General features: G+C 43.0%; 1 protein-coding gene across 1 annotated transcript; it reads left to right on the forward strand.

The window, feature by feature from the left end:
• The first annotated feature begins 440 nt into the window (after positions 1 to 440).
• CHRNA9 (cholinergic receptor nicotinic alpha 9 subunit) lies at positions 441 to 9,948 on the forward strand. The gene is made up of 5 exons (XM_075266465.1): positions 441 to 507; positions 3,898 to 4,043; positions 5,124 to 5,278; positions 6,731 to 7,263; positions 9,377 to 9,948. Exons 1-5 carry the CDS (start codon positions 441 to 443, stop codon positions 9,946 to 9,948), a joined length of 1,473 nt encoding a protein of 490 aa, XP_075122566.1.
• The last annotated feature ends 976 nt before the right edge of the window (positions 9,949 to 10,924 follow it).

The raw sequence follows: 10,924 nt of genomic DNA on the forward strand, positions 1-10,924 counted from the left end.
CACTGGGTATCTTGCTTTTAATATGTGATAGCATCAGTTGCTTGACATTTGGAACAGCTTTAAAATTGCATGAAATTCGCCATTTCTGTTGCTGAACTTAATGCATTCTTTATTAGCAATTACCACAACCCATGTCGTCCTTGCTACAGTACACAGTCTCACAGAACTGGGTGAAACAGGAGAACACGGTGGCTGACGCTAGACTAGGTGTCACTGAACCATGACTCTGTCAGATCACTTTTGTAAGCTGGTTGATCCTTCCAGTATCAGTTACTCCCAGTCACCGTACACTGGATGTCCATCCGCATCACATTATATGTACTGGGATAGACTGTCACTACTACCGTAAGAAGAATGGATCCTTATGTGAGGATACTCACTACATGAGCGGTGGTTGAGTGGAGAAGTCAATAAACCGCTCTATGATCTGTATATTCACAATGAAGACTGGTTCAACTATCCTGTACGGGTTAACATGGCTTATCTCTACAGTCCTGGATCTGAGAGGTGAGATCAATTACCCCGAATTATTGGATGTAGCTGAATTAACATAAAGGGGTATTCCAGCCATGACACTTTTTTACCTGTCTGTTGGGTCAATCGGAAATTGGTGGTTGCCTGAGCCCAATGATCTGTTGTTTCTGTCACTATATGTTCTCTTTTCTAATGATGGGGGAAAAATGGTTGGATGTCCTTTAATCTAACAATGTCTCCCTATGAATGCTCAGCAATGTCCATGGAAATGGTAACACCCAGTTGTCAATTTATTCATAAATTTCTAAGAGAAATAAAGCAAAGTTCTAGAATTTTTATATTATGGGGAATACAAGAATTTACTAAAACAAATATATTGTGTTTATTTCTTATATTATTGGGTATGTACTGAATATGTAGTGTTCTTCAATGTGGTTATTGACACGACGTCTACAGATATCCTTGCACCTGTCATTACTGCTTTATCTGGATATCTCTAGTTCTGAGAATCTCCAGACAGAAGCATATACTGTATGTGTGAATGATACTATCAGCTTCTATAAGTTGTGTATTTGTTTAGTGTAATAACTGGCAGAAAGCACAGAAAGATGTTGGACTGAGGTATCTAGAGCCAATGAGAAGGATTTATTCTGGAGGGTCCATCACACCGCTGTATGGAAAGATACTAAAATGTTATTACAGTATAGGCCTCATGCACATGAAAATATATAAAATTACGAAACCAAACAAACAGCATATAGAAAGATGTAACCAATCATGCTACATAAACGTATGCTGGAGTTAGGTGTAATTGAGGAATCCAAAAGTGAATGGTCTAACCCAATTGTATTGATACCAAAGCCCAATGGTACTTGGCGGTTCTGCAATGATTTTAGAAAATTTAATGAGATTTCCAAGTTTAATGCTTATCCCATGCCCAGGGTTGATGAGCTTATTGAGAAGTTGGGTAATGCCAGGTACATAACCACACTGGACCTGACAAAAGGTTACCGGCAAATACCTTATAGAGAAAACTGTCCTGCTTGTTCCAGTACAGGGTTATGCCATTTGGTTTGCATGGAGCTCCTGCTACCTTTCAGAGGTTGATGGACCAGATCTTGCGGACACATCGTGACTACGCAGCGGCTTACCTGGACGATGTGGTCACTCATAGCCCAGACTGGGGAAGTCACCTCTGTAAGGTGCAGGCAGTACTGGACTCCATAAGTGAGACAGGCCTTACTATCAACCCTGAGAAATGTGCTTTAGGGCTGGAGGAAGCCAAGTACCTGGGCTATGTCATTGGCAAAGGGGTAATAAAGCCCCAAATCAATAAAGTGGAGGCAATACAGAACTGGCCAAGACCGCTAACCAAGAAGCAAGTCAGGGCATTTCTTGGCATTGCTGGCTACTACCAGGTTGTAAATGGTGAGGGGCATCCAGTAATGTACCTGAGCAGGAAGCTGTCCCCCGCTGAAAAAAACTACGCCATTGTAGAGAGGGAATGTTTGGCCATTAAGTGGGCGCTGGATGCTCTGAGGTATTACCTCCTGGGGAGAAAGTTTAAATTGATCACTGACCATGCTCCCCTTACATGGATGAAAATTAGAGATGAGCGAACACTATTCGGATCAGCCATGTAAGGGGAGCATGGTCAGAGGGAAGGACAGAAATGCTAGGGTTACCCGATGGTTCCTGTCTCTGCAAAATTTTGTGTTTGATGTAGAACACAGGCCAGAGAAATTACTGGTAAACGCTGATGCCCTGTCAAGGGTGCATTGTATGATGGCTACAAATGATCAGCCCTCTGATCTGGAGAAGAGGGGGGGGGGGATATGTAAGCCGATGGCTGGTCAGGTAGTGGAGGGGGTGTACATCTCACCCAGACTACCAAGGTGGGTGAGATGAGAAAACTCCAGGAATGTTTGTTCTCAGCAGACAACTTTCGTCCGCTGAGCATTTTGGTAAATGCTCAGTACTGGGCTGGATTTTTAGGAATGGCAGGTAGGTTGGTAGTGGGACCTGTCGTTCCACCCCCCTCCAGTCCACACTTTGGGGATGTTCCGGCAGCGACTCAGCTGCAGAGAGTCTCCTCGTCAAGGAGGCTTAAGAAGTCAGCTCCAGCAGCAACACTTGGGTAGAGTTTGGCTGGAGAGCCAAAGAGAGAGGTCATATTTTTGGAGCTGTGTCCTGAATGATTCTACTGGCTTTTGGATTTCTGTTATTCTAGGTGAGGTAACCTATTCTATGTTTAGTTAGAGCCTAGCCGGGCAGGGAGTTATTTTTGTATTGTTTCCTTTTGTTGCTGCACTATATTTTTGAGTGAAAATAAAACTCTACCTTTGTTTTGGACTAAAGAAACTGGACTTGTGTGTCTATGCCACCCCACCTAGCAACCCCAGACCCTGACATTAGGTATACACATATATAAAAGTACACTCAGGTTATTGCGTATATATTAAGGTACGATCAGGCATATATAGCGGTATGATGTGGCATAGATAAAGCAACCCTTCCCTCACTTACAACAAATAAGATTCTGTTACCCCTTCTCCACTTACAAAACATAGGATTATCATAGCCATTCCTCCTAATTAACAGGTCAGCAATCCCAGCACCGGCCTGTGTGCTGCGCTGCTGAGTCAGGAGCTGAACCGAAGCCCCTAGCACTGATTGGCTGAAGTTTGCTATCAACACTGCTCCCCCAGGTTATATAGTAAGTGGGAGGACAGTAAGTGTAGGGGACACCATATATAATGCCAGCAGTCTGGTTAGTGGTAACATGCGGCTCCACCAGGGCAGCCAGACTTACCTGTCTTCAAAGAGAAAATTCACCATGATGACACATCACACAATCCTAGGAGTGGTAGATACAGGGAAAAAGAACCGTATGGAAAAAACTGTGTCTTAGGCCTTATTCACACAATTGTACTTTATATCTGCAATTGAATATCACAGTACTGACACATTGATTTCTATGTGTTCATACACACTGCCAGCTGTAGGTTTTGTGCAAAAGCTATGGAGCAGGTCCTATACCTGTCCTTATTTGCGGCTCGGTCCATTCATTTCAATGCATGGGTAAGTAAAAATTGTGGATACCAATCTGTGTATCATCCATGCCAGTGGCGTAACTAAAGTCTTGTGGGCCCGATGCAATCTTTTGTCTGGGGTCCCCCTAGTTATCCATGCAACCATTCTTTTTTGCTTAGTTCAAATATATATATATATATATATATATATATATATATATATATATATATATATATATATATACAATGTTAAATACGTCTCTGTTTAGATGGGTGATTTCATTGCATTCTAAGACATGGTCAATTATGCAGATAAGATAAGCCTGCGTTATATTTGTATTACTATAAGTTTTATTTGATTATGCTTCTTCTTCTTTCCATGTATTTGAAGGTGTAGACTCAGCAAAAGGAAAGTACGCCCAGATGTTGTTTCGAGACTTATTTGAAGATTACTCCAACGCACTAAGACCAGTGGAAGATACTGACAGAGCATTAAATGTTACACTTCAGATTACACTGTCTCAGATCAAAGATGTGGTGCGTATATTACCAACCTTCTGCCATGTCTGAGCCTGTCTTCTTAGCAGGAACAGTGGTGTGATTTGACACCTGGGATGTGGTCCATTGATCTATAATATATTCCGCCATAACATTATAAGGTTAATATATAGGTCATATACTGTAACTATCACAATATTGTGCGTATTATATCTGTAAATAATCAATACTCCCACTGAAGAACCTCATAAGGATGAACAAGAAGGGTTCTCTAACATAGCCCCATAGGAAACCCATCCATATCTTGCAGAAAAATACGCACAGCAGATATGCCATGATTTCCACAACCATTGTGGTTTTGGAAATCACAGCATGTCTTTTATACCTACAGAAACATTATTGGTTTCCCTATGGTATACCGGAAGCAGAAAGTCCGCAGAGGAAACCTTAAATATGCAGACATTTTTGCAAATAAAAATGATTTAATAAATACAGGAACTTTCTATGGTCTGGTACCTGACAAACCCAGCCATGACATGCTTATTGCAGCTATCTCCTCATGCATGCAATGTCTCTGTCTGATAACTTGTCCACAATAAGGAAGCCAAAGGCTGGATTTCTGACAAGTTCCAGATCATAGAAAATCTGTCTTGGAACTAGCTTGGTTTAATAATCCATCTTGAAACCAATGTACTTCTAAAGGTTCCCATATAGACTAGAAGAGTCATCCAATTGGACTGGTCAACCATCTAATGTATGGTGAGTCAGATATCAAGGGAAAGAACTTTTTATTATCTTGTATTTCAACATGTTGGTTTGTTCTGAAGGTTTCCAGCAGTGATTTTCCCTATTGAGGACACTTATACTTTCAGCCAGTGTATCAAGGGCTTGGAAAAATAGTTGATACCTGACATCCATCTATGGCCAACTTCATACTCCAAAACATGCTGGGAGTGTATTGGGCTTCCAATGCAATTGGCTGAGGGACAGTCAAGGATCCTCATAGTCATGACCACCAGCTATACTCACTGATATTGGCAAATGTAGATGATTTTTTATGTTACTTGTATGGCCAGCAGAAGTCTCTTAAAATTTTCTTTACTATTAATGTTTCTCTAGGATGAAAGGAATCAGATATTAACAGCATACATCTGGATTAGGCAGAGCTGGTACGATGCTTACTTAGTATGGGACAAAGATGAGTATGATGGCCTGGATTCAATCCGTATTCCGAGCAACATGGTATGGAGACCAGATATAGTCCTGTATAACAAGTAAGTGGACTGCCAAAAATATCATTGGTCTTTTTTATTGATTCCCTTTGGGTTTTGTTCTTATGCTATTAATTGTAAAATAGTGGTGTTACACAAATATTATTATTATTATTATTATTATTAATATTTCTGGAATGATTGCCAGATTATAGAGAACTAGTCAACTTTGGTAACATTTCTGCTTTGGTAAATACAGTAATTGAATTTCCCATAATATTTTCAGAACTCAGCGCTTTGCATTCTGCCGTTCCTGTGTTATTTCCCCAGAAAATATTTGCATAAATTACCAACTGGTCCTTTAGCATTCCCCTTGTCAATAGGTTGTGTCTCCACACCAACTTTTTTACATCGGGGCACCCATGGAAAAAAAAGTTCTTAAGGGCACCCCTACCAAATAATCTTTATCAAAGGACAAAAAAACACACAGCTTGGGGCTAGGTCCACATCTGCGCCCGGTCTCCACCTGGGGATTCTGTTCCCTGTTCCACTTGAAAAACCACAAGCAGCGCTTTTCTCCCCTTTTGGGTGGAAACCTGGCGGACCCCATAATAGTCTATGGGGTCCATGGGTTTCCGATGGTAACTGTTTTTTTAAGCAGATCTGAACCTAGCCTTACCTTGGCTTTTAGTGCAATTTTTGCAGCAGAAATACATTAAAAGAATTTGTTTCAATTTGGAAACGTATGAATGGACCTTCAAAATTACACATCCTATACTTCCCACCCAACTCCCTCCACTTAGCACAAATTCATCTTTCACCATCACCATTCTCTTTTAGTTTCCCCCAAACAGTATGTTGCCCTTTAGTGGCACCTGCACTGTATAACGCACCTTTAGTGATCCTCACATCATATAATTCTCCCCAGTGGCTCCCACACAGTTTTCCCATACAAATAAAAAGCAAAAGTAAGCCCTGCTTTATGCTGCTCATCTTGTCTTGGGCTCATTGCAGCAGGAATGTGCCAAGTCGCAGACAGTACTAGCTGCAGCCTGAATGGTGGAGCAGGAAGCTATAGTCTTCCTGTTTCACTATTGCATTCAACTGTATCTGCATCCTGGGGACACAGATAGAGTATAATTTGAGTCATGTGGCCAGATTGCTGTAGAACCCCTGGTGGGTTTCCATGGCACTCCAGTTGGGAATCGCTGCCCTTCTTGCTCAGCGTCAGCTTTTATTGTACAGTATCTGAGTATGTAGGGACTTGCATGCTTGACAAGTGGAATGGGAACTCTCAGTTATCAATGTATTCATATATTCCCAGGAGGAAGTATGAAGGTACAAAGCACAGTTCTTAGGAAAGATGCTCCTGAATTATTTCATAGGAAATACATTCATGTTAGGATAGTTGTCAGGTCTTCTTTTATCCTTGTTTTCTCTCTGGACACTGATGATCACATGAGATTCCCAGAATATAGAATTACATATATGTTTTCTACTACCTTCATCCATCAGGGCAGACGATGAATTTTCCGAGCCAGTGAATACAAATGTCGTTCTCAGATACGATGGAAAAATCACATGGGATTCTCCAGCTATAACCAAAAGCTCCTGTGTAGTGGACGTCTCCTATTTCCCCTTTGACCACCAACAATGTAACCTGACCTTTGGCTCGTGGACCTACAATGGTAATCAGGTGGACATTATAAATGCCATGGACACGGGGGACCTTTCAGACTTTGTGGAAAATGTGGAGTGGGAAATGCAGGGTATGCCAGCAGTGAAGAACGTCATAACTTATGGCTGCTGCTCCGAGCCCTACCCTGATGTCACCTTCACGTTGATCCTTAAGCGGAGATCTTCCTTCTATATTTTTAACCTGTTAATACCCTGCGTCATGATTTCTTTCCTGGCTCCTCTAGGCTTCTATCTTCCTGCAGATTCAGGAGAAAAAGTTTCCTTGGGAGTGACTGTTCTGCTGGCCCTTACTGTCTTTCAGTTAATGGTGGCAGAAAGTATGCCCCCCTCCGAAAGTGTGCCATTAATAGGTAAGTCACCACCGCTGTATTTATTGGGTTCCTTTACAGAATGAAGGTTGGGACATGCTGAATACATTGTTACCATGAGTGTAAACACCATTTTTTATCTCAATTGATAGAACTATAATCCTATATGGCACAATATAATCTTCAACAAGTTACCGAAAGTCTGGTTGCTAAAAAAAATATAATAGGCAATACCTGGACCATAAGGAGGACTTTTGGGCCCAAAACACTTTAGACAATTGTAGGATAGACTATTAATATTTTTTGGGGAATCTGAGCCCTCAAACCTCCTACCAGTGAATTGGGATGAGTTGCAGTACAAGACAAAGCTTCATGTATGGAAGAACTGCTGTGCATGGATGAACAATGAAGAAGGGAGAATTCTGGTGGTTGTGATTGGGGACAGGGGCAGTGGCATAACTAGGAATGGTGGGGCCCTATGGTGAACTTTTGACATGCCCCCCCCCCAACCGACACTGACGACCTCGACTGACCCCCTCCTACGCATTCCTGCGCGCTCTATTATGCCCCATAGTGGCCCCTGCACACAGTATTATCCCCCATAATGGCCCATGCACACAGTATTATCCCCCATAGTGGCCCCTGCACACAGTGTTATCCCCAATAGTGGCCCCTGCACACAGTATTATCCCCCATAGTGGCCCCTGCACACAGTATTATCCCCCATAGTGGCCCCTGCACACAGTATTATCCCCCATAGTGGGCCCTGCACACAGTATTATTCCCCATAGTGGCCCCTGCACACAGTATTATGTCCCACAGTGACCCCTGCACACAGTATTATCCCCCATAGTGGCCCCTATACACAGTATTATGTCCCTTAGTAAGCCCTGCACACAGTATTATCCCCTGTAGTGGCTCCTGCACACAGTATTATCCCCTGTAGTGGCTCCTGCACACAGTATTATACCCCATAGTGGCCCCTGCACACAGTATTATACCCCATAGTGGCCCCTGCACACAGTATTATCCCCCATAGTGGCTCCTGCACACAGTATTATCCCCCATAGTGGCTCCTGCACACAGTATTATCCCCTGTAGTGGCTCCTGCACACAGTATTATCCCCCATAGTGGCAACTGCACACAGTATTATCCCCCATAGTGGCTCCTGCACAGAGTATTATCCCCCATAGTGGCTCCTGCACACAGTTTATGTCCCACTGTGAACAATTATTATACTCTGGGGTCTTTTCAGACCCTAGAGTATAATAATCAGAGACCCGGGGGAATAAAAACATAAAAAACTACTGTTCCTTACCTGTCCCCCGGCTCCTACGCTGTTGGCCTCTGCTGCCGTCCTTCGTCAATGATGTCGGACGTCACATGACCCGGGACGCAGGCCGGGTTCATGTGACTTCAGACGTCAGACAACCAGGAAGGAGTCCTGGCAGGATCATGAAGAGGTAAGTAACATGTTTTTTTATGTTACTTACCTCTCCCGGTCTGCCAATCATTATACTCGGGGGGTCCAAACAGACCCCCGAGTATAATGATAGCAGTGGTAGCAGCTGTCACCGGGCCCCTAATGTCCCAGGCCCTGTGGCAGCTGCCTCTGCTGCTATGGCGGTAGTTACACCACTGGACAGGGGAGTGTGCTGTCAGATACCCCTGGTGGTGGCCTAGCTGCCTGAGATTCCCAGTTGTTGAAATGCAACCTGCCTAATTCTCCAATCCCTGACATCACCTGTTGGAAGAGAGTCATGGGAACCTCATGGCAGTTGACTGGTCCTACCAAAATCTAATGTATGGCCAAGTGCAGTCTTATAACAAAGTAATGTGAAGAAATATTGCACAGTCTCTTAAACAGTGAACAACTCGTGAGCCCCATCACACCACAACAATACACCATCAATACTGGTGAACCACACAATGTGTATACAGAACAGGGCAGCGTGCACTGTATTCACATGATACACTGTGATACACTACCTGTGCCGACCCGATGGCAGGCCTCCATGCTGCATTGAACAATTTAAAACCTTTTACAAAATATTATATAAAAAAAATTAACAAAATTTATAAAAATACACAATTTTTGTTATAAAATATTGCTGATATTGATGTGATATAAATCATTTTTTCTCTGTATTTTAGGTAAATATTATATCGCCACCATGACTATGATCACAGCGTCTACAGCTCTAACAATCATCATCATGAACATACATCTTTGCGGAGCAGAAGCAAAGCCCATCCCCCAGTGGGCCAGGGTCATCATACTTGACTACATGTCTAAAATATTTTTCGTGTATGATGTTGGCGAGAATTGCACCACACCGCGAGATGACAGTGACACCATTTCTCAGGACAGCGTTCGTACCTATAATGATTATGAGAGAGAACAGGATGTCTATGACACATTGAAGCGCCCCCTTTCTATAAGAACAGACTTTGTATGTGACTTTGACATCAATGCTAAGCTCAACGGCCACCATGATGGAAACAAGGCAGTGTTAGATCAGCCATACTGTAGCCACTGTGTACATTACAGATCCCTGGCCAATAACATTGAATACATTACTAACTGGTATCGGGAACAGAAGTCAATTAGTGCCAAGGGGATGGAGTGGAAGAAGGTGGCCAAGGTGATGGATCGATTCTTCATGTGGGTCTTCTTTAGCATGGTCTTCTTTATGAGTATTTTAATTATTGCAAAGGCAGTGTAACACTATAACCTAGAAAGTAATGATCCGATTAATAAAATGTAATGTCATAGCGAGTTTTCAGAATATTCTACTCCTCTGCCTCTATGATTTTAAGAATTGTGCTTACCCCCATTAAACCAATATTTGGTGCCCTCTGTGTTGCAGTCTGAAAACACGGGCATGTAACAGTGGGGCACGTGTGACCAGCGCCGCACCTCCCATGAGGCGACCTGAAGCGACCGCTTCAGGCGGCGCTATGCCAGGGCCCCGGGGAGGGCGGCATTTTTGCTTACATAAGCCAGTCCAGGACAAGCTGGCTTAGCGTCACCAAGCGGTGGATTGGGGAGGCCGCTGGAGCAGCGCTGCTCCAGTGGCCTCCCCTCACGCTCAGGCAGAGAGCAGGTCCTCTCCGTGCCTGCTCTCTGCCTGCTAACGCCGCTCCGCCATGCCCCCTTCGCTCCGCCCCCTCCTCCCGGGAAGGGGGGGGGCGGCCGCTTTCTGTCATCCGCCTCGGGCGGCGAATAAGGCAGGTTCACCCCTGTGTGTGACTCTTATTTGGCAATGACAATAAGGCCTTGTGTGCTGTATTGCAAGCAGGAGAATAGTTAAGCTATCAGCATATTAATAGGCTTGGTGGCTAGTGTGAAAACTGCAGGATTTTTTTTTTTTGTACAAACATGGATATGGATACCAGAAAATAGAGGGAAATAGGAGAAAAAGAAAGAAACATAAGGCATTTGGATAAGAATAATAGATCATTTTATTAAGTAAATCAAAACATATCTCTAAGAAATTCATACATATATACACGTACATATTAAATATGAAGGGTACAATTCATCAATAGAAATATAATATATCATATTTCAGCAACATAACTTATACACAAATGAAAGCATAGGTTATAGGCAAATCGTCAGGGCTCGTAAGCATTAGTATATAATGGCAGTGACAGTAAATAGTTATACGGACTGTCCAGGCTAATCTATATCTTATG

The sequence above is a fragment of the Leptodactylus fuscus genome, chromosome 1, assembly GCF_031893055.1.
Source record: "Leptodactylus fuscus isolate aLepFus1 chromosome 1, aLepFus1.hap2, whole genome shotgun sequence".
Lineage (NCBI taxonomy): Eukaryota > Metazoa > Chordata > Amphibia > Anura > Leptodactylidae > Leptodactylus > Leptodactylus fuscus.

Bases quoted from the DNA above. Each gene is read 5' to 3' on its own strand.
- CHRNA9 (XM_075266465.1), top strand. From the start codon at position 441: ATGAAGACTGGTTCAACTATCCTGTACGGGTTAACATGGCTTATCTCT. The intron at 508-3,897 runs GTGAGATCAATT...ATGTATTTGAAG, and splicing joins TACAGTCCTGGATCTGAGAG to GTGTAGACTCAGCAAAAGGA. The intron at 4,044-5,123 runs GTGCGTATATTA...ATGTTTCTCTAG, and splicing joins TGTCTCAGATCAAAGATGTG to GATGAAAGGAATCAGATATT.